The sequence below is a fragment of the Bos indicus genome, chromosome 20 (assembly GCF_029378745.1).
Source record: "Bos indicus isolate NIAB-ARS_2022 breed Sahiwal x Tharparkar chromosome 20, NIAB-ARS_B.indTharparkar_mat_pri_1.0, whole genome shotgun sequence".
Lineage (NCBI taxonomy): Eukaryota > Metazoa > Chordata > Mammalia > Artiodactyla > Bovidae > Bos > Bos indicus.
In genome coordinates, this window is record NC_091779.1 from 4,125,246 (window position 1) to 4,149,012 (window position 23,767).

The 23,767-nt window shown below is 49.0% G+C and overlaps 1 protein-coding gene across 2 annotated transcripts in view; it reads right to left on the minus strand.

Moving 5' to 3' along the window:
* SH3PXD2B (SH3 and PX domains 2B) overlaps window positions 1-8,490 on the minus strand; it is a 122,034-nt gene extending 113,544 nt beyond the window's left edge. The window contains exon 1 of one of the 2 annotated variants that reach the window (XM_070774524.1): window positions 8,357-8,490. In XM_070774524.1, the coding sequence (XP_070630625.1) occupies window positions 8,357-8,431 (75 nt within the window). In that variant the 5' untranslated portion in view covers window positions 8,432-8,490. The remainder of the gene's footprint in view (window positions 1-8,356) is intronic. The other variant, XM_070774523.1, reaches the window with a different exon arrangement.
* Between the last annotated feature and the right edge of the window lie 15,277 nt (window positions 8,491-23,767).

Below are 23,767 nucleotides of genomic sequence, written 5' to 3' on the forward strand. Positions count from 1 at the left end.
GACCTTTCGCCTCCCCAGAGCTCTTTCTTCACGGAAAAAAGCATGGACGACTCGCGACAGGATACGAGCGTCCGTGCATGGGAACAGTCCGCTAGGCCTTTTTGGCCGTGTGATGACTCTGCTGTGTGACGCCGCCTGTGCACCTCCGGATGGGTGACAAGCCAATGGACGATCCGTCCAGGGGAGTGGGTGTGGGGCACACCTCTAACCTGAACGACCTTTCTGGTGCCCCTATGACCTCATGGTGCAGACCCTTCCAACCTATCCAGTATAAGCACTAGCGATATAAGAGCCCCTGGGGAGCTGCAGCAGCTCCCCCACTAGCCGACTGGTGGGAGACCCCAGGCCTCCCGGTGGGCAGAGGGCCTGGCTCCCAAGCAAGGAGCACTTCAACCAGAAAAGCATCTGCTCTGGACTTTCTTCCGTCTTGCAACTGTGAACTCATCTCTTGCCACTTCTTGGGCTCAAGGATTGGAAAGCCACACCCAGAGCCCCAACTCCGCGGGACGAGTCAGGGGAGAGTCTCGGAGGCCAGAGCCTGTCTGCAGAGAACAGGCTCTCGGAGGAGCTGGAGAACTCTGCAGCTTCAGGACACGACAGTGGGGCGGGGATGTGGGAACCTGGGAACCTGGCTGGAGCTGCCATGGCCTGGCACTGCTTCTCTTTTAAAGTGAGCATTTGCTGTTTTTTAAATTTTTAACTAAAAACAGGAATATGGATTCTCCGCAGAACATTTGGAAAACAGAGAAATGCACAGATGAGCAAAAAGAAAGTGACATATATTTCATGAGCTATGCTTCTGTGCTTTCACCGACGCATCTTTTCAGCTTTCATTTGTAACCAGGTGGGAGTCAGTCTGAGCACGTGGTTTTGCCACTGGTTTTGCTATTTTACATTCCCGTGACAGAAGATGGAACGCATTTTTGCCATCTCGATGGTATTCTAGCTCTTTGTAGCTCAAGGTTATAGTGTGTTTTATTTATCTTATTCTCTACTGATGGGTGTTTAAGTGGTTTCCAACTTTTACTATCATAAATGATACTACGTTTGTACACTCCTAATATAGCTCAGAGCTATTAAGCCCTTACTGTGTGCCAGGACCATTCCGTCCTCACATCAGCCCAATGAAATTGGAACCACCATTATTATTCCCACTTTACAGATGAGGAAACAGAGATGAGGTGCAGAAAAGGTAAGTAATCTGTCTGAAGTCACACTGTCGGGAGGTGGCCGGGCCGGGATTTGAACCCAGGCCGTTTGGTGCACTTTCTTTGCTTACCAGGAGCAAGGAATGGCACTGATTCAAAGTCTGAACTAAAGTGACATTTAAGTAAATATGAAGCTATGATAGCCTCACCCTCTTGGATCTTCAGACAAGTGCAGGGGTCCAGAGTATAAGACTGGCAGGCTGAGGATGACCTGGCAGGTGAGGTGAGGGGCCTGGCTCCTTGCAGCCATGGACCAGAGCGAGCAGGATGGCACAGCACGGCTGACAAAGCCAACAGCCAATGAAACAAACAAACAAACAAATCAAACCTACCCGAGGGGCCTTAACGTCTCCTGAGGGCACTAACTGTGTGCCACAGACAGGGCGCAGAACCCACCTATACGGAAGGCAGGTGGGCTCTGCCTCGCTCATGGGCCTCTCTCAGGACAGCAAGTGCCCTGCCTGTGGCAGCACCCGGAGTAGAGAAAACACTCGCAGGCCCCCAGGGCAGTAGGCAGGAGAGAGGCAGAGAGGTGGATCATGGCAATGACTATCATTAATAGTAGTTTTCATGACGGCCAACGATTGAGTGCCTTTTCTACAGAAGGCATCAGGCTCAGCAGCGTGTGAGGAGCACCGAGTCCCTGTAGGTAAGCACCATTACTGCTCCTATTTTACAGACCCTCGGGGAGCTGCTGTGCGAGGTCACCCAGGTTGGGAGCTCATGAAGAGAACTCAGAGTCAGGTCCTTCCTTCACGAAGCAATGGTGCAGCCGTAAGAAACGTGCTAGGAGCTGGCAGTTATCCCTCCGCAGGAGGGATGGAGAACGGATCAGTGCATACATTATCTAAACAAGCACACAATCATCCTAGAAGGGCGACACTGTCCCCATTTTACACATACAGAATCTAAGGCCTGGGGTTGAGTGAGTCACCCAAGACTGTGCAGAATTTGAAGGCAGAAATGTTTGTCTCTGACGCCCAAGTTCTTTTCACTCAAGTTTGTTGGCCTGCCCTGCATGTTTCTGCAAAATGGGGTGCCAGGATGTCTGGGGGGAGGGGCGGGGGAGGCTGGAAAGCAGAATGTAGCTAATTTGGGCAGCAGATTCACAGTTCGTTCCAGACCACTGAGCCTGCCAGCCAGTGGCCTCCCATAGACTGAAACAAGAATGCTGATAATGCCTCATATGGGCATGATCCATCCTGCAAAAGTCAGCTGCTCAGAGGAGAGACCCTCGGCTCTTAGAGCATGGCAAGTGAGGAGGGAGGTCTCAAAGCCAGGAGCACAGGGTCTGCCAACCCGTCACTCCAGGGGCACAATCAACCTAGAGCTTTCCTGGGGTGACAATGACTAAGGGCTGGCGGCAGCTTGTGCTTCGTCAATCCAGGCTAGGCGGACAGTGAGATGAGGAAAGGCCAGGATGCAGAAGCTGGGGCCTGGAGGCTTAAATGATCCACCCAAGGTCACTTGGCTCAGGGGTGGGATCACAGGGCTGCTGAGTACACATACATCGATCCCCACCCTGCCATGCTTTGCTGCGTGACCTCAGGTATGTGCCTGTACCACTCTGAACCTCTGGTTTCAAGGGGAAAACAGGAACACTAATGAAGGACCAGGATCCCAAGTGTATAAATAAATCCTATAAATTAACAGAAAACCAATAACTCAATATACTGAAAAAGGGGACAAAAGATAAAACAAGCAATTAACTCACAGAAGACGAAACTCAAATGGCTGAGAAAGGTGTGAAAAGGTGCTTAATTTTACTAGAGAGCAGGGAAATGCAAATACACACTGCTATGAGATACTATTCTGTACCCACTAAAAAGTCATGTAGGGGATGTGAGTCCATCCAGTAGTCATGTACAGGATGTGAGAGTTGGACCAGAAAGGCTGAGCACTGAACTGATACTTTTGAATTGTGGGGCTGGACAAGACTCTTGAGAGTCCCTTGGATGGTAAGGAGATCAAACCAGTCAATGCTAAAGGAAATCAACCCTGACTATTCATTGGAAGGACTGATGCTGAAGCTGAAGCTCCAATACTTTGGCCACCTGATTCGAAAAGCTGACTCACTGGAAAAGACCCTGATGCTGGGAAAGACTGAAGCCAGGAGGAGAAGCGGGCAGCAGAGGATGATATGATTAGATAGCAACACTGCCTCAGTGGACATGAATCTGAGCAAACTCTAGGGGATAGTGAAGGACACAGACCGTGGCATGCTGCAGTCCGTGGGGTCACAAAGAGTCGGACACAACTGGGCCACAACAAGAAGTCTGACAATTCAGAGTGTTAGCAAGGACCCAGAGCAAAGAGACACACAAACACCGCTCCCAGGGACACTGAATGCACAGCTGAAAATGCACAAAGCCCAAGGCCCAGTAAGCTGGGTCTGAGCCTTGGGTCTGACCCACACTGAGCTGTATGTACAAAGCAGCTAAAAGAAAGCATTCTAAAAGTCTCCTCCAGAAGCATGAACCAACACAAACATATTCATAAATGGAATGTGAAGCAGCAGTTGAAATGAACTGGAGCTCCATATACCAACATAGATCGCAAAAGTATGTTTTTGTACAGTTTTTAAAACTTTCCATATAAGATCCTGGGGAGTGCTGAAAAGGTAAGAACATTAAAAGGTACACAGGACCTAGGTGGCAAGGGGAGTGATTGCCACAGGGCACAAGGGATCTTTCTGGGGGTGATGGGCATATGATAAAGCTGGATTGAGATGATGGCTGCACAGCTCTATACATTTCTTTAAAAAATAAGCCAACCGTATACTTATAATGGGTGAATTTATGGTATGTAAATCATACCTCAATAAAGCTAGTGAATTAAAAAAATCATGTCTGTTGGTTATTTTTAAAGTGTGCACGGGAACGACAAGCGCCAAATGTAGGATACTGTGATTTGTTTTATAGGGGAGCTTGTTGGGATGAATGCGCAGGGGGCTTTGCAGCTGCAAGATTTTATTTCTTAAAAAATAAAAATGACTTGACTACGGAAAAATGTAAAGATCTGACAGCTGGATGGTAGATAGATATTTAACTTATTCCATGTATCTGTATATTTAAAATTATGTATGAGTATAATAGAAATCCATTCTGAAGGAGATCAGCCCTGGGATTTCTTTGGAAGGAATGATGCTAAAGCTGAAACTCCAGTACTTGGGCCACCTCATGCAAAGAGTTGACTCATTGGAAAAGACTCTGATGCTGAGAGGGATTGGGGGCAGGAGGAGAAGGGGACGACAGAGGATGAGATGGCTAGATGGCATCACTGACTCGATGGACGTGAGTCTGAGTGAACAATGGGAGTTCGTGATGGACAGGGAGGCCTGGCGTGCTGCAATTCATGGGGTCGCAAAGAGTTGGACACGACTGAGCGACTGATCTGATCTGATAATAGAAAAGTACTTATTTAAAAGGACCACTCTGATAACTAAATATGAACACACAGAGAGCTCATCTAATGCCTGGCCCACAGCAACAAATTAAATTTCAGCTATTAAGATTATTGCTTCTATAACAACTCCTAGCATCTTGTTCTTCTTAACATCTAAAGATCTCAAGACAGAGCAAGCTAGTGTCTCCTGGCCCCTGCTAACAGAGACTGTTTTCCCAACCCCAAGGCTTCTGTACCTCCCTCTCCAGTGCCGGAACTGGGACAATTCAAATAAAACCTGCAAAACCTACAGGAAGCACATCCTTCTCCCCTCAAGCTGGAAGATAACCTAGCTGGGAGCGTCTCTCAGGGTGTCACACGTGAAAGCCCCCTTTCCATTCATTCAGAAAGCCTGGATAGATGCCAGCAGAGAAAGGCCAACAGACAGAGGGCAGTGGCTCCAGGGAAGTCCTCTCCAAATGATAATAGTGTTGATATTATTGGCAACAATAATCCCTACCCATCCATTGGGATCTCGGAGGCCCTGGGAGCTTCTGTGCCTGAATTCTCCAAATGTGGCCTCTGGCTGTGCCCTTGGGCCCACTGATGATGTGTCTGCCCATAAGGTGAAGGAGGCTGGGACCAGGCCTAATAAAGATGCCGCCTTGATTATGGAGAAGATGCCATTTCAGATGGAACAAGTAGCCCAGTCCTGATGGGCAGCCCTAAGCTCCAGGTGCAGCTGGAAAGATATAGCATCTATGACTTTTTCTTTCTCAGGCAACCAAGCTATGAGCAGAGGAGATCAAAGTAGCTGCAAATGGGGAGCAGGTGGTGGGGAACCCTCCGTAACTGACTTGTATATTCTCATAGAGTCGTTGGAGCAGGGGGTTAGAGGTTGGGGGACATGTGTGGGGACATTTTGGACATTTTTGGTATAATTAGGGAGGGGGACGCTCTATGGGGGGCATCTCAGGGGTGGAAACTAGAGATGCTGCTGAACATCCTACAATGCACAGGACCAGCCCCCAACAACAAAGAATGATCTGGCCCCAAATATCGACAGTGTGAAGGTTTAGAAATTCTGCTCTGGAGGAAAGCAGTATTTACAATTTGCAGATACAGAAGGTGGGGCTCAGAGAGGTAAACAGAGGTACAGCAGCCCAAGGTGGCACAGCAGGAAGTGGCAGAGCCCGCGACGGGCCAACTCCCCTGCTCATGCTCTCTCTCCAGAGCGGCTGGGCCAGCTGCAGATAAGGGGACACTACGTGGGGAGAAAGTTCAGGCTCATGCCAACAGCTACCTCCATCCCAGTTCCCAGAGTGGCGGAGGCAGGTATGACTGGAGAACAAGTGGGGATCACTGGCAGTTTCTGGTGGGCTTCTTGCCATCAAGGCACTTAATTTTCTCTGTTCCTGTGGATGACTCAGGCTTCAGTTCAACTCGCTACCCCTCTTCATCTGATAAACCCAAAAGCCTGCCTGGAAGGGAGGGGGCCCTTTTGAATCACAAGAGTGACTAAACCCACATGCAGAAAAACAAATTCTCGGTGAAATCCTCCTCACATGACGTCGGCACGTTCCCAACCAAAGTGACATGGATACCACAGGGCAGGGGGGCAGGCGGCTAGCTGTTATGGAATGTCAACCCTGCCAGTCACAAGGTCTCTCCCCCTAAGAAGTGGGCACCATTACCCCCATTTTACAGATGAGGAAACCAAGGTCACAAGCTAGCAACTTGTGATGTCAAGATTTAAACTGAAATCCATGTTAATATGTAGAGATTTATCTGAAGGGGCCCCTAAAAAGTGGTTGAAGGCTTAGAAAGATGCCCTTCAGAGCTGCAGAACCTCCAAAACACTGGTAGGGAGGGATCTAAGCAGAGAATGAAAAGCCTCAGAGTGATCACAAATGATGGCAGATTTCCTAGTCTTTGAGGGGAGTCTGCTTAGGGAAACTATGGGGCATGAAATCTGCAAAATGGTGTGGCCTGGTGGAAAACACTTTCTGGTGTTGAACAGACTTGGGTTTACATTCCCTCTTTCGCCCTGATTGTGACCTCAGGCATAGGACCTCACCTTTCTGAGCCTTAGTTTTCTCATCTGTCAAGTGGGCTTAATTAAGAACCTGCACCTGATGTGATAGGAGAGGACAGGAGCGTGGACGATGACGCCCAGTTCTTGGTGGCTCACAGATCTGGGGGGAGGCAGCATGGAGACTTTCAGACTTCCTCCTGTTGCCAAGTTGGTAAAAACTGTCTGTATACCAAAGAGGCAACTCAGTTAAGCAGTCAACAAGCTCAAACAAGAAACCAAGACTTGGCAGCATTTGAAACAGTTAAAAATAAATAAATAAGGGATTAAAAAAAAGACAGTTTAACCTAGCTTTGGAATCAAGGGAAACTTCACTCTATTTAAAGATGCCACAGGTCCAGGAAATAGCTTCCCACCGCCTGGCTAAGGCTTGAATAACTGGCTGCCCAGCCAATAACAATACAGGCTCACACAGCACAGCCTTTCTGTAGGGAGTGCAGAGTGGATTCCCGGCTATCTCCTTTCAGAATTGTGTAGACTATCTGTGGAGGGCATGTATATCTATCTTAAAAGAAGGAGCCTCTTAAGACAAGAGACCCAAAGAGGACTTGCCGAGATGTCAAGGAGCTGAATTTAGCCAGCCAACGCCCCTTGCTCTTTATTGTTCTACACTTCTTTGTTAGGATTTTTTTTCCCTCCTTCTTGCTCTTTTTTCCCTTCCCGGTTAACTTCTCTGCAACTAGGCGCTGCCACTGCCCCCTTCTCACCACCAGAGACACCAGAGCCCCTTCCCTCCTGCAGAGAGGCCTCCCCAGGGCCCAACACCCCCCAGCCCCTCTAGTCCTCATCTAGAACCTCTGAGGCCCTCTGAGGGCCCTCTGAACCCACAGATTGAGCTCCTAGGCTGGTGAGGGAATCCATTCCCATCTGCGGGGGGGCGAGGTGGGGGGGAGGTCACCGTCTACCCCAGGCACATCTTCCAGAAGCAGAGAAAAACCAAATGCAGCTCAGCCTTGTTACAGAACCCAATGCCTCCCAGAGTCTCAGCCTTCCCATCTGCAAAATGAGGACACCGGCCCATTTTCTCAAGTCCTCGCCAGCTCTAAACAAGTTCTCATTTTGCCAGGGAGATACCAGGAAAAAACTTTCATACATTTTTAAACAGAAGTATTGGAGAGAAGGGGCAAAAAAAAAAAAAAAACCTTTTCATGGTGCAGGCACTGAAAGGATCCATTCTCAGAGATTTCAGGCTGCCTCTTCCAGAAGGACGGGGCCAACCTGGTGATCCCCGGCGGGGCTACCTGTGGCTGGGCACTGCGGGTCTGAGCGCCTCCGGACAACGAGGGACAGGGCAGGCGGCCTGAGAAACAGGCGCCTCTCTCTCAGCCTCTCGTTCCCTACACCGGCTGGGGCCAGACTTCTCCACGGATGGAAAGGGAGGGACTACTGGGGGACAAGAGAGAGAGGGAAAGGGGGAGATGGCACGCAAAGAGGCGATGAGGGGCGATGCCCGAGCACTGGGTGGAGGAGCTGAACAGGGCAAAAGGGAGGAGGGGGAGGGGGAGAGGGAGGAGCCGGGAGAGACCCGGGCCGCGCAGCAGCAGGGCGGCGGAGGAGCGCAGGGGCGGTGGGGGAGAAAGAGCAGGAGGCAGAAGTTTTCAGAGCTGGGGGGCTCCCGGCCGCCTCCGACCGGGCCCGGGCTCGAGGGGGCGTGGGGCCGCGAGGCACTCACATAATGCTTGTTGGGCACCCGCCGCTTCTGCACGTCTAGCACCTTCACCTCCACGATGCTGCGCCGCGGCGGCATGGCCGCTCCTCCGCGGGGCCGGGGGCGGGCGCGGGGGTTGCGGGGGCGCGCCGCCGCGGGCCGGGAACCAGGGGCCGGGCGCGATCGGGAGCCCGGGCCGAGCGCGAGCTGCCGCCGCCGCCGCCGCCCTTCGCTCCGCTCGCCCTCCGGCCCGGCCGCCGCCGCCCGCCCCCAGCCCGCCCCCGGCCCGCCCCCCGCGCTGCCGGCCCGCCCAGCTTAAAGGGCCCGGCCCCCGCTCCCGCCCCCCGCGCGGACCCGGCTGGCCGACGTCCGGCCGCCGCGGGGCCTTTGTCCCGGCGCTGCGCCCCCGCGGTCGGGGGAGGGGACGGGCGCGCGTCCGCCCTGCGATCATGATTGACTGGTGGCCTCGTTCCCTCCCTCACCCCTTGTGGTAGCCGCGGTCTGGCGCCGGATTTGAGGGGGGCTCTGCTGCTCTTCGACTGTGTCCTTGGGCAAGTGGCTTAACCTCTCTGGGCTCAATTTCTTCATGTATAAAATGGGCCTAGTACTGCTGCCTTCGAAGCGGGGCTGTCTTCAGGATTAAGCGCGTGTCAGTGCACTATAAATATTGGTAATTGTCAGCTCAGCCCAAAGCCATGGGTATTCAAGGAGGAGCAAGAAAAGAGCCCCCCACCCCCAGTATGCAAGTGTGGTATAATGTCAATAACAGCAGCAAAACCGAGTAAGAGGGTGGTGAAGGGGGGAGACGCAATGGGTGCTTTTTAACAAGAACACCGATTCCCAGATTTGGGGCACTTACTCCATGCCTGGCCCAGTGCCTCCTGTTTTGTAAAAAATAATTTCTCTTTGAATTCTCAGGCCAACTGTGGGGGGGAAAAGTGGTTGACTCATATTATAGAGGAGGTGGGCTTCCGAGGTGCACCGGTGGACGCAGGATCCATCCCTGGGTCGGGAAGACCTCCTGGAGGAGGAAATGGCAACCCACTCCAGTATTCTTGCCTGGAGAATCCCATGGACAGAGGAGCCTGGCGGGCTACAGTCCATAGGATTGCAAAGAGTACTCACACTCCGAGAAGGCAAATGAGAGCAACGTCTGGAGTCACAGAGCTATGGGAGAGACCCTGTCACCGGCCAGCCCTAGGCACAATCACGGGTTGAAGCCGAGGGTGCCTGGGGCCGCCCCACATTTCTTTATCCAGTGCCTCCCAGCTCTGGCTCCGCAGTGAGTCATTTTCAGGAGATGTTGACTGAACAGACCGTCTGAATGAGCGTACACAGTGCAGGGATGGGAAGTTCAGGCTCCTGGCCAATGTTCCCATATAGTAAGTAGTAAGCAGGTACAAAAAACCACACAGCTCCTTTCTGGGCCTGTGAGAGCTCAGGGCTCCTTACCACCCTGGGTTCAAGGTCAGCCTTTGAAAGTGGGTGGGGGTCTTTCAGAGCGGATGCTTCTCAGCAGCCCTGGCCAGGCAGCTAGAGATTTCAGTACCGTTTCCCTTTAGCTCTGTGCCACCCCTTGCCTCTCTGACTTTCTTGCCAGGTTTTACCACCCCACTCTGACCCTGGAGGCTGACTGGTACGGATTTCACTGATGGGTTCCCTGTCCTTTGGCTTCGTGTTGGGCTGGGTGAATAGAGGGGTGGCTTGGCAAGAGACTGAGAGCAGGAGGAGAGAGAGGTGTGGGAATTCACTTCCCAAACTTTCTTCCTGCCGGGTTGTCCTTACCAAAGCCACCTTCCCTTACCAGCTCTCCCAGCCTTCCCTCCAAGGGTGGTGACAGTCCTGCCTGTATTGCGCCCTTCTTTGACTCTTCGAACCCTGCCCACAACTTTGTAAACAGACTCTTCAATAAACTTTCCTCTGTAACCCAGTTTGTGGGTGACATTTGTTTTGTGGGACCCTCATTGATGTAACTCGTGTAAGGCACCTTCTTCCGCATCACAATTACAAGTCAAAGGATATGGAAATGTCCAGTGGGTTGAAGGCTTGGCTTTTTTGTGCCTTTTGCCTCATCGTGTGCATGAGCCAAGCCTTCCTAATAAGGCAGAGCCGTGGAGGGCAGACGCTAGAGGAAGTCTGTGAATCAGCCTGCTTCCTCGGTTTTCCCAGAAAGGCAATGAGACCTGTCCTCAGTTGCGCCCTCCGCAGTGGAGCTGGCGCTTCGTCCTCCTGAGTGTCTTCCCCTCCTCCGCTGCGGCAGGCCTGGCTGGAGGAGGCACCGTCCCCCTACCTGCCTGTAGCAGAGACACAATCCCTGCATCCTTCCACGCCCACCCTCCCTTTTTCTTCTGTTGTACTGAAATACACATGAGATGAAATTTACCATTTGAACCATTTGTAAGCATACTGCTCTGTGGCATTAAGTGCATTCGCGTTGTTGCGCAACCATCACCACTATCCATCCCTAGAACTTAAAAAAAATACATTTTAAAATTGGAGGATAATTGCTTTGCAATGTTGTGTGAGTTTCTGCTGTACAACAACGTGAGTCAGCTCTATGTACACATCTATCACCTCCTGAGCCTCCCTCCCAGCCCACTCCTGCCATCCCCCTCTTCTAGGTCATCACAGAGCACGGAGCTGAGGTCCTGTGCTGTGCAACAGCTTCCCACCAGCTATCTATCTCACACATGGGATCCAGCTATCTGTTTTAACAACTCTCTCAATTGACATATATACACTTCCAGGACTTTTGTGATGCTCCCAAACTGAAATTCTCTACCCCTTAAACACCAACTCCCCATTTCCTCTCCCCAAGCCCTTGGCAACCGCCTCTTACCGAGCGTATGAGTTTGGGCAAGTTACCTGACCTCTCTATACCTCCATCTCTGCATCTGTAAGATGTGATAAGAATACCCACTGACCACATAGGTTTGTTCTGAGCTCTAAATGAGATAATACGGGTTCAGTTCAGTTCAGTTCAGTCGCTCAGTCGTGTCCGACTCTTTGCGACCCCATGAATCGCAGCACGCCAGGCCTCCCTGTTCATCACCGACTCCCGGAGTTCACTCAGACTCACATCCATTGAGTCGGTGATGCCATCCAGCCATCTCATCCTCCATCGTCCCCTTCTCCTCCTGCCCCCAGTCCCTCCCAGCATCAGAGTCTAAAGCACACTTATTTTCGTTATTTTGCTACTAGCCAATCTGATACCCCTCAATATCTCCTTTTAACCTGCATCCAGATGCCAAACCTAACTTTTTAAAGTATTTTTGTTTGTTGCCTCGTGTGGGACCTTCCGCTGCAGCGTGCAGGCTCAGTGGTGGTGGCACGTGGGCCTACTTGCCCCAACCAGGGATCAAACTCATGTCCCCTGCTTTGCAAGGCAGATTCCTCACCACTGGACTGCCAGGGAAGTCTCCCCAACCTAATTTTAATCCTGACTCTGCCTTGACCTACATGCACTCTTCCCAGTGCTCACCCTCTCTTTGGCCCCAGTTGCATGTCCTGCCTCATCTCCCACTGTGTGTGTGTTCAGTCGCTCAGTCATGTCCAACTCTGTGACCCTATGGACTCTCCCTGCCAGGCTCCTCTGCCTGTGGGACTCTCCAGGCAAGAATGCTGGAGTGGGTTGTCATTTCTCCTCCAGGAGATCTTCCTGACCCAGGGATCGAAACTGTGTTTCCTTCGTCTCCTGCGTTAGCAAGCCTTTACCACTAGCTCCACCTTGGAAGTTCCCATCTCCCACTAGTCATCTCCACTTTCCTCGTCCCAACCAGAGAAATGGCTTGTCATCTCTAGAAGAAAACATATTCTGTTTTTTCCTACTGACATCCTTGGCATAAACTATTTATTTCCCCACCTTGTCTGCCAGTGACCTCTTATTCAGCCTTCAAAGCCCGGCTTGATGTCACTTCCTTCAGGAACCTCTGCCTCCCAGATATATCATCACTTCCTCCCGTGGCTAACACTGTGTACTATTGCAGCCATTACTCTGGGCTGTAACTGCCTTCTTATAGATCTGATGACTTTGCCAGACTCTGAGCTTCCAAAGAGCTGGAGTGGGTCTCAAATGCCCCCAGCATCCGGCACAGACTAGTGTCGAGAGGCCCCAAGGAAATGTTTGCAAGATGAAAGAACGCAACTCCACCTCCCTAGCTTGGAACTCAGTCTCCACCGGCAGCATTAATCAAACCTCCAGGCAGGGCCTAGTTTTGTCCCTCCCCACCCCCAAAAGACATCTTCATCCCGAGCTCCACTGCTTCTGGGAACACTGGCATTCTCACTGATTGTGGTGTGGAGTGGACAGTGTAGAGAAGATGGTAAATCTGCTGTTTTTGCTTTAGAAGGACTTTATCCTTCCAAATTCCTCTTTCAGGAGTGCACTTTGCAAGCTTGAGAGCTGCAGACCGTGGAAAATCAGTGCCAGAGCCAGTGGACCTCAGAATTCCATATGGCAGGTTTATTTGGGAGGAGGGCTGCGCTTTCAAGGAGCATTTAGTCCATCAGCCTGAATTAGGCTCTGGTCTTTTTGTGATTTTTGGTGTCTATCGGGCTGGCAGGCTGTACTTCTACCAGATCCCAAGTTCCCAGGATGGACAGCCAGACCCAGGAAGCTGAGGCCTGCTCCTTTTCTGCCTCTCCCCTCAACTGCCTCTGAGAAGGAACTAGGCTTCTTTCCAGGACAAAGCGGGAGACCTGGAAACAGACGCCTGCTCCCTCTCCCCCCAACTGCTGTTTGATTGGCTGGCACGGCAAGATGCCATAATTAACAGGGCTAAGCCTGCGAATACCAAGTGGCCAGGCACATGTGGCCCTGTGGAATAGGCCATGGGTTGGAAGGAAGCAGGCCTTAAGGCAACATGGCCGGTGCCCGCTGCAGGATGTAGCTTCCGGGGTTGGGAGGAGGGTGAGTGAAGCTATAACTCAGGGTCAAGAAGGGGATCATGACTTCGTTCCTCCCACCTTCTTCCTCTTTTCTAGAAGCCAAAAATGGTCTTCCTCTGAAAAAGAAGCTCTGTCCTTGCTCCTCCCTGCTCAGAAACCCTCACAGGCTTCCACTGCTCACAGAGGTTTTCGTGCTTTAGGTTGGCATTCAAGGCCTCCACGCCCTGGTCCCTTTAGTACCGCTTTCCTCTCTCCCTGTTTTGTGTTTATTAATTGTGCATGTGGCTGTCTTTTCTCTACTTGGTAAAGGGATGTGTGTGATAATGTAACTCTTATCAAGCATCTACCAAGTGCTGTGCATAGCACCAGACATTCCGTATCCGCTTCTCTCATTTACAAATCCACAGTGTGAGTACTATCCCCCCCATTTTCCTGTGAGAAAACCAAGCTTAGAGAGGTTGCTCAGAGTTATAGCATGGGAAAGTGGTGAAGCTGGGCTTTGAACTCAGAATTGCTGGGCCGCCTGACCCTTGTTCTTCCCACTGGAGTCAGAGCTCCTTTGAGGACAGGGCTGGTATCCACTCCCTGCCGTAAAGTAGGCATCCCTCTGCTATAGACTGAATGTTTGCATCCTTCCGAAATTCACATTGAAATCGAGCCCCTCATTTGTTGGTATTTGGGAGATGGGGGAGGGGGGCAGTGGAGCCCTTGTGAACGGGGTTAGTGCCCCTTTAAAAGACACCCATAATTAACATATAAACACTATTAAAACAGGTAAACAGCAAGGACCTACCATATAGCACAGGGAACTATACTCAATATCGTGCGCTGCTGCTGCTGCTGCTGCTAAGTCGCTCTGCGACCCCATGAACCGAAGCACGCCAGGCCTGCCTGTCCATCACCAACTCCCAGAGTCTACCCAAACTCATGTCCATTGAGTCGGTGATACCATCCAACCATCTCATCCTCTGTTGTCCCCTTCTCCTCCTGCCCTCAATCTTTCCCAACATCATTGTCTTTTCAAATGAGTCAGCTCTTCACATCAGGTGGCCAAAATATTGGAGTTTCACCTTCAACATCAGTCCTTCCAATGAACACTCAGGACTGATCTCCTTTAGAAAGGACTGGTTGGATTTCCTTCCAGTCCAAGGGACTCTCAAGAGTCTTCTCCAACACCACAGTTCAAAAGCATCAATTCTTCGGCGCTCAGCCTTCTTCACAGTCCAACTCTCACATCCATACTCGATGCTGCTGCTGCTAAGTCACTTCAGTCGTGTCCGACTCTGTGCGACCCCATAGATGGCAGCCCACCAGGCTCCCCTGTCCCTGGATTCTCCAGGCAAGAATACTGGAGTGGGTTGCCATTTCCTTCTCCACAATGTCATGTAATAACCTATAATGGAAAAGACTCTGAAAAATACTATAAATTTATCTGTAACTGAATCACTTTGCTGTTCACTTGAAACTAACAAAACGTTATAAATTAACCATACTTCAATTAAAAAAGAAATTGTATAAAATAAAAATGTCATGGGATATATGTAAAAATAAGCTTATGAATTAACATTTTAACAAATGTAAATGTAAACAAAATTTATCAATTTGAATTTATTCATGAACACATTATTTACAGTAAATATACAGTAGCAAAAACTTCAGAGAGTGAAAATAAGGAAGCCCAAAGAAACAAAGTATTTCAAGTCTGCAAAAATGCACAGTGAAATGTTATATCATTACGTTGCTTTATAAGGCAAGAGAAGACAAGACATCTAGATGCATACAAGCAACAAAAACAAATCCCTTTGTTATTAAATGTAACATTTAATAAATAAATAAGACTGAAGAGAGCTTCCTTGTCCATTCTGCTATGTGAGGACACAGTGAAAAGACAACCATTTATGAACAGGAGGCAGGCCCTCACCAGACTTTAAATTAGCACCTTGATCTTGGAATTCTCAGCCACCAGAACTGTGAGAAGTAAATTTCTGTTTTTTTTCTTTTTCCTATGAGGCAGCCAGTCTATAACATTCTGCTCTTAGCAGCCCAAAAGGACTAAGACATCCTGTAAAGCCATTCTCCATACCCAGCTAGATGGGTCTTTAGGAAAGAAAAGGCAAGCTGGATAATCTGTATAAAGTCAGCCCTCAATGGCCAGCTGGATCTGGCCTCTGCTGGCCTCTTCCCTGACACACACCCTCCACCCACTCGGGCCTTCTCTCCGTTCCAAGAGCACTCGCTGCTTCTCACCTGCCGTTCTGTCCTCCAGGAGTGCTTTCCCTTCACCTGGCCCATTCCTGTCTCGCAGGCTTCTAGATGCCGTCTCTTTGGGGGGCCCTCCCTTAAGTAGCCCCTCGTTTCTCTCCCGTGTGTGTTTCTTTCACAGCACTCATCACCATTGTCATCAGAATGAAGAAAAATAGCGGTTCTTCCCTCCGACAGCTGTTCCTCTCCTGTTGTCTCCTTCACTACTTACAAAGGACACTTCACTCTGGCCACCAAGTATGTGGAGGTTTTCCCCAACGTCAAGCAATTGTCTGTGACACTAGCTGCTGCTGCTGCTAAGTCACTTCAGTCGTGTCCGACTCTGTGCGACCCCATAGACGGCAGCCCACCAGGCTCCCCCAGCCCTGGGATTCTCCAGGCAAGAACACTGGAGTGGGGTACCATTTCCTTCTCCAATGCATGAAAGTGAAAAGTGGAAGTGAAATTGCTCAGTCATGTCCGACTCTTAGCGACCCCATGGACTGCAGCCCACCAGGCTCCTCCGTCCGTGGGATTTTCCAGGCAAGAGTACTGGAGTGGGGTGCCATTGCCTTCTCCGGTGACACCAGCTGGGTGTCCTACAATTTAACTCAATTCTGACAAAGTCTACCTGGACATATTGTCAGGTCCCACAGACTAGGCATTTAGTCCCCTGAGGTTGCTCCCATCCACTTCAGACACCTAAGCAGTAGGTCCCCAGGCTACCCACGAGCCTCTCCTCAGGTTCAATTAATTGGCTAGAGTAGCTCATAGGACTCAGAGACACGCTTACTTATGTCTACCCGTTTATTGAAGGATCTGATGAAGAATCCAGAGAAGGGAAGAAGAGAGAAACAAGTGACAGAGATTAAGAGGCATAAACTTCCAGTTGAAAAATCCATAAGTCATGGGGGTGAAATGTGGGCATAATATAGGCAATAATTATATGACAGCTTCATATGGTGACAGGTTATGACTAGACTTATCACGATGATCATTTTCAAATGTGTAGAAATACTGAATCACTATGTTCTGTAACAGGAACTAACACAGTATTGTAGTTTCTGTACTTCATAAACTCATAGAAAAATAGATCCGATTTGTGGTTTTCAGAGTGGAAAACCGCAGGCGGGGAAAGAAGGACTTGGATGAAGGTGGCCAAAGGTAAAAACTTGCATTTATAAGATAAGTAAGTACCAGGGAAATAATGCACAGCATGAGAAGTGTAATGAACAATGCTGTGTGTTATGTATGACAATTAAGAGAGTACATCTTGAATTCTCATCACAAGGGAAAATATCCTTTCTATTTCTTTTGTTCTGTATCTGTATGAAATGATGGAGGTTCACTAAACTTACTGTTGCAGTCGTTTCATGATATATGTGAGTCAAATCACCATACTGTACACCTTAAACTTAGACAGTTGTTGTTATTGCTAAGTCGTGTCTGACTCTTTGAGGCCCCATGGACTTAGTGGTGTATGTCAATTCTATCTCAATAAAACCAGAGGGAAAAAAAAGAATATAGATGAACAGCCAGTTGAAGAGACATACAGGGCAAAGTCTGGGAGGGTCTTGCACACAGGAGCTTCTTAGTATCCGTGGAATTGGACTGCATTACCCACTAACTTGGAAGCTCAGAGGACCCCTTACAACTGGAACTTTATGGAGGCTTCCTCACTTAGGCATGATAACATTAATTCAATTTCTAGCCCCTTCATTTCCAGCCCCTCTCCCCTCTCTGGAAGATTGGGGTGGGCTGAAAATTCTAAGCTTCTAATCAGACTTGGTCTTTCTGGTGATCAGCCCCCAACCAGGAGGCCCCCAGCAGCCCATTCAGACTTGCCTCATTAGAACATAAGATGCTCCTAGTGTTCCTATCACTTAAGAAATTATAAAGGTTTCGGAGCTCTGTGCCAGGAACTGTGGGCAGAGACCAATGTATGTATTATCTATGGTCTTACAATGTTATTTATTTATCTTCAACTGGAAGATTGGCTCCATGATGGGTGTCTACTCTGTCTCAGTAGTTACGATTCACAAACATCAGCATGGAGCCAGCAGGCTCTTGGTAAATTGTTGCTGACTACTGAATGGCTTTCTTTTCACAGGAAAGGCAGGACCTCTTTCCCCCCTCCCCCCAGTGTCTGGTCATTTATAGTTCAGTTTAGTTCAGCCATTCAGTCATGTCCAACTCCTTGAGACCCCATGGACTGCAGCACACCAGACTTTCGTATTCATCACCAATTCCCGGAGCTTGCCCAAACTCATCACCATCAAGTCGGTGATGCCATCCAACCACCTTATCCTCTGTCATCCCCTTCTCCTCCTGCCTTCTCTCTCTTTCCCAGCATCAGGGTCTTTTCCAATGAGTCAGTTCTTCACATCAGGTGGCTAAAGTACTGGAGCTTCAGCTTCATCATCAGTCCTTCCAATAAATATTCAAGACTTATTTCCTTTAGGATGGATTGGTTGGATCTCCTTGCAGTCCAAGGGATTCTCAAGAGTCTTCTCCAACACCACAGTTCAAAAGCATCAATTCTTCAGTGCTCAGCCTTCTTTATGGTCCATCTCTCACATGCATAATGCAAAAAATCATAACTTTGACTAGACAGATCTTTGTCGTCAAAGTAATGTCTCTGCTTTTTAATATACTGTCTAGGTTTGTCATAGCTTTTCTTCCAAGGAGCAAGCGTCTTTTAATTTCATGGCTGCAGTCCCCATCTGCAATGATTTTGGAGTCCAAGAAAATAAAGTCTGTCACTGTTTTCATTGTTTCCCATATATTCGCCATGAAGTGACGAGATCGGATGTCATGATCTTCGTTTTTAGAAAGTTGAGTTTTAAGCCAGCTTTTTCACTCTCCTGTTTCACTTTCATCAAGAGGCTCTTCAGTTCCTCTTCACTTTCTGTCTTAAGGGTGGTGTCATCTGCATATCTGAGGTTATTGATATTTCTCCCTGCAATCTTGATTACAGTTTGTGCTTCATCCAGCCCGGCATTTTGTGTGATGTACTCTGAATATAAGTTAAATAAGCAGGGTGACAATATACAGCCTTGACGTACTCCTTTCCCAATTTGAAACCAGTCCATTGTTCCATGTCTGGTTTTAACTGTTGCTTCTTGACCTGCACACAGATTTCTCAGGAGGCAAGTAAGGTGATCTGGTATTCACATCTCTTGAAGAATTTTCCATAGTTCGTTGTGATCCACACAGTCAAAAGCTTTGGCATAGTCAATAAAGCAAAAGTAGATGTTTTTCTGGAACTCTCTTGCTTTTTCTATGATCCAATGAATGCTGGCAATCTGATCTCTGGGTTCCTCTGGCTTTTCTAAATCTAGCTTGAACATCTGGAAGTTCTCAGTTCAGGTACTGTTGAAGCCTGGCTTGGAGAATTTTGAGCATTACTTGCTAGTGTGTGAGACCTCTCATAACTGTTCAGCAAATGTTTGTTGAATGAATGATGAATGGATGGATGAATGCATGTGTGTAAAAGATGATGCTGATCACAAAAAGGGTTTGGGCTTGCATTTCAGATCAATTGGCACATACTCCAGAGACCTCTGAGAGGGCCGGGACTGGTGACTCTCATGTTGTTAACAGCGCCTAGAGAAACTTGCAAACACTGAGTGTGTTAAGAGGTAGAGGTCACCTGCTGTAGAGCCGCTTCCCAGTCAGACTGGGTGCATTTCCTCATTTAGCCACTAGGTGGAAGCCTGTAATGGCCGCAATGCACCACCAGAATCAGGTCCCCAGCCCTGACTGATCATCCTCAGGGCTTCCCACACCCCACATTCCCAGGGGAACCTAAGTGCTTTGTTACCATATAAATTTGTTCCAGTGGTTATGAAGGTTGTGACTCAGCCTCGCCTACTCAAAGTGTATCAGAGCATGATCCCAAAGGGCAGGTAGCCCAGGGAGCCCCATTATGTATTCATTCTTATTTATACATCACTTGTATACAAGTATTTATCATTTGTCTAAACAGGTTTTCTTGAACCCCTGATATGCGCTAGGCACAGTAAGAGGTGGTGGGAATATATCAGTGAGCTGAATAGGTAAACATTCTTTTCCCTGTGGTGCTCATGTTCTAGTAAGGAAGGCAGACAAAAAGCAATAAACATAAGAAACAAGGCAATTGTGAAGCGCATTAGAAGGTAAAGTGTGTTATGAAAAACCGAGCCAAATGAGAGGGCTCAGGAGGTGAGGCCTCCACTTCCAGAACCAGGCAGAACAAACACTGGGCTCAGATCAGTTCAGTTCAGTTCACTCACTCAGTTGTGTCCGACTCTTTGGGACCCCATGGACTGCAGCATGCCAGACTTCCCATTCCATCACCAACTCCCAGAACTTACTCAAACTCATGTCCATCTAGTTGGTGATGCCATCCAATCTTTTCATCCTCTGTCGTCCCCTTCTCCTCCTGCCTTCAATCTTTCCCAGCATCAGGGTCTTTTCCAGTGAGTCAGCTTTTCGCATCAGGTGGCCAAAGTATTGATTGGAGGTTTAGCATCAGTCCTTCCAATAAATATTCAGGATTGATTTCCTTTAGGATTGACTGGTTTGATCTCCTTGCAGTCCAAAGGACTCTCAAGAGTCTTCTCCAACACCACAGTTCAAATGCATCAATTCTTTGGCACTCAGCTTTCTTTATGGTCCAATTCTCACATCTATACATGACCACTGGAAACAAAGTAATGTCTCTGCTTTTTAATATGCTGTCTAGGTTGGTCAGAGCTTTTCTTCCAAGTGTCTTTTAATTTCATGGGTACAGTCACCATCTGCGATGATTTTGGAGCCCAAGGAAATAAAGTCTGTCACTGTTTCCATTGTTTCCCCATCTATTTACCATGAAGTGATGGGACCGAATGCCATGATTTTTCTTTTTTGAGTGTTGAGTTTTAAACCAGCCTTTTCGCACTGGGCTAGAGCTTCGTAAAAGCTCCCTTCCCAGAGCAAGGGGCCTCTGAGGGGTCTGGGAGTGGGAATGCCTGCCAGAAAGAGTCTGAGGGGTGGACCCTCAAAGTAGGGGATCTGAAGGAGAGTCACAGAGACCTAAGCCAGGGACTGGGCAGGAAAAGGTCTCCGTAGTGGTGGGAAGCTTAAAGGCCCTACAAAGCTCACTCTGAGAGGAAGAGATAGAGATGTTGCTCAGCTATGACCAGGAGCGGGCGGAGGGAGGCTGCAGCGGTTCTGAAGACCGTCAGGGATGCAGTCAGGTCAGTTCCTGCTCGTCCCCGGGGTTCCCGAACCCCTGTCTCCAGCACAGTGTTCGCCCTGGCCTCTGGTTCTGTTTTTCCAGGATCCCAGACTGGGAGAGAGGAGTCTTGCTGGACGCTGTGAGGAGGCATCTCCCGCCACAGGGACTGAACAGTGGATCCTGTGAAACACTGGAGAGAAAAGGATCAGTCAGATCCGTGGGGAGAAGCAGGAACACACAGTCTAGGCTTCCTTTTAGGCAGGGGTCAGACTCTCCCAGAAGCCCCACAGCATCTGTCCTGAAGTTACTGAAGGCACCCCAGTGTCCCTTTAACCACCGCCCCCTCCCCGTTTTTTTTTTTTTTTTTCTTAACCCATGCAGTAGGTATGAAACTCAGGTCACAGATGTAAGTGTCCGATAATGACATCAGTTCTAAATTTTCTTAGAACAACTTCATTTTGAATTTACCTCCTACATGCTCAACTGCTGCTGGGGTACCCCTTCCCTAGGTTCTAACAGAATTTCACATCAAGTAAAGCCCCAGTAGCTTTCCTTCCATTCATCATGTCCAGCCTTTCATGCCAAGTCACCCTTAGCTCTGGCTCTTATTGTCCCTTCATGTCCCTTGGTTGGCAGATCCACACCCTGCTAGGGGCGCAGGATCTCGGGGGAGACCTGGGGTCCAGCCTCGCTAGTAATTCCAGAGTCCACCTCAAGGTGAAGCTGGGGAGCAGGCACAGCTCCCTTCTGCTCTCAGATCTGCAGGCCCTCCTGCTTCTCCCACGCCCAGGGAGGGCTCTTTTTGTCCTGGGGGAAATCCCTGGTTGATGCCTACAAGCCAAGCACCCCAGCACACACCTGTAGGCAGACATACCTGTGAGTGTGCCACCTGCTGCTTTGAGGGGGCGGGGAGGGGATATACACCATGGGGAGCTTCGTGTCTGGGGGAGAGAGGGTGAGGGAGGGCTTGTTAGGGGATTGGAGCCTGTGTTGGAGGGTGTGGAGAGGGCCCAAGGAAGTGGGGTCTGTTCTAGATTGGGTGCTGTCAGGAAGCGGGGGTACTCAGAGGATCGGGCAGTGCTTTTCACCCAGGAGGCAGGAGAAACAGAGTCACAGTTGCAAGTCAGGCAGGAGGGGGTGTTGCTGACTCAGAGGTGGTTGTCTCCACGCTTGCTTGGGTGTGACGAAGGAGTGTTTGCTTTTCGTTCATTCCCTCACCATCACAAGACGTCCTCATCTGACACTGATGTTCTGGGAAGTTGTGTATGCTTAGGATGCAGTGGCACAGCCTGGCCAGGAGCAAGAGGCCAGCTGCCAGCTGTCGTCCAGCAGGAATGCTTCTTCCTGTTTCCCTCTCTTCTTCAAATCCTGTTCTCCTCAGCAGGCTCGAGTTTGAGAGGGAAAAGCCCTGCCTCAAATCTCTCAGGAGATAAGGAAGCGTGGAGCCTGCTACCTGCTTGGGTCAGGGGAGGGATGTCCATAGTGAGGAAACAGGACTTCATTTGTGGACACGTGTTTCCAGCCTCACAGGCTTGAGGGGGTCTCTGCAGAGTCTAACCAGGGTCCCCATGGTAGGCATGGGGCCCCTGGTTTACAGAAGCTCAGAGGAGAGAATGTGTGCTCTAAGGTCACATAGCCAGCAAGCTGTAAACTTGGATTCTGAAAATCGTTATTTAGTTGTAGAGAGTCATTTTATGTTGAGAAAGGTACAATTTGAATTGATGATATGAGTCATCAGCCTAGGTGTGCTGGAAAACATTGCAGCCAAAAAAAAAAAAAAAAGAAGAGAAGAAGATGAAAACAAAATAGAAAGAAAAAGAAAGAAACCCAAGAGGGGATGGGCAGGTTTAAACATCCATCTCATTCTTTGGTAGATCAAATAGACAACAACCGCATATGGACACAGAGCAATGTTTCTTGACGTTTTGGAGACTTGAATGAGCCCAATGAACCTTTGCTCCAGAAAAGTGCAAATCTGATGGTAGTTTAGTGTTTTACACACATCTGAGGCGCTCTTTGCCCCCAGCAGGAGCTCCGTGAATTCCTGATACTGAAGACTCTAATTATAATTCAGCCCAATCTTAAGAATCAGACTTAAATTTGAATTCCAGCTCCACATCTCTGATGGCAACCTTATACATTCTAAAGGAAATCAGTCCTGAATATTCATTGGAAGGACTGAAGCTGAAGCTCCAATACTTTGGCCACCTGATGCAAAGAACTGACTCACTGGAAAAGACCCTGATGCTGGGAAAGATTGAAGGCAGGAGACGAAGGGGATGATAGAGGATGAGATGGTTGGATGGCATCAGCGACTTGATGGACATGAGTTTGAGTAAGCTCTGGGAGTTGGTGATGGACAGGGAAGCCTGGCATGCTCAGTCCATGGGGTCGCAAAGAGTCAGACACGACTGAGCGACTGAACTGAACCTTATACTAGGCAGCAAAACTCTCTAAGCCTTAGTTACCTTATCAGTAAAATGAGGATCACAAGAGACATTTCTTAGGCAAATATTATATGATGTCACACATAGAATCTAAAAACTAGTACAAATGAATTTATTTATGAAACAGAAACAGACATGGAAAGAAAAAGGTTACCAAAGGGGAAGGGGAGTTTGGTATTAGCAGATACACATTGCTGCTGCTGCTGCTAAGTAGCTTCTGTCGTGTCCGACTCTGTTTGACCCCATAGATGGCAGCCCAACAGGCTCCCCCGTCCCTGGGATTCTCCAGGCAAGAACACTGGAGTGGGTTGCCATTTCCTTCTCCAATGCATGAAAGTGAAAAGTGAAAGTGAAGTCGCTCAGTCGTGTCCAACTCTTAGCAACCCCATGGACTGCAACCCACCAGGCTCCTCCACCCATGGGATTTTCCAGGCAAGAGTACTGGAGTGTGGGTGCCACTGCCTTCTCCAAGATACACGTTACTGTATATAAAATAGATAAGCAGCAAGGACCTACTGTATAGCACAGGGAACTATATTCAATGTCTTGCAATAAACTATAATGGAAAAGAATTTTTAAAAAGAGTAGAGGTAAATACATATATCTGTATATATAACCGATCACTTTGCTGTATGCCTAAAAACTGACAGAATATTATGA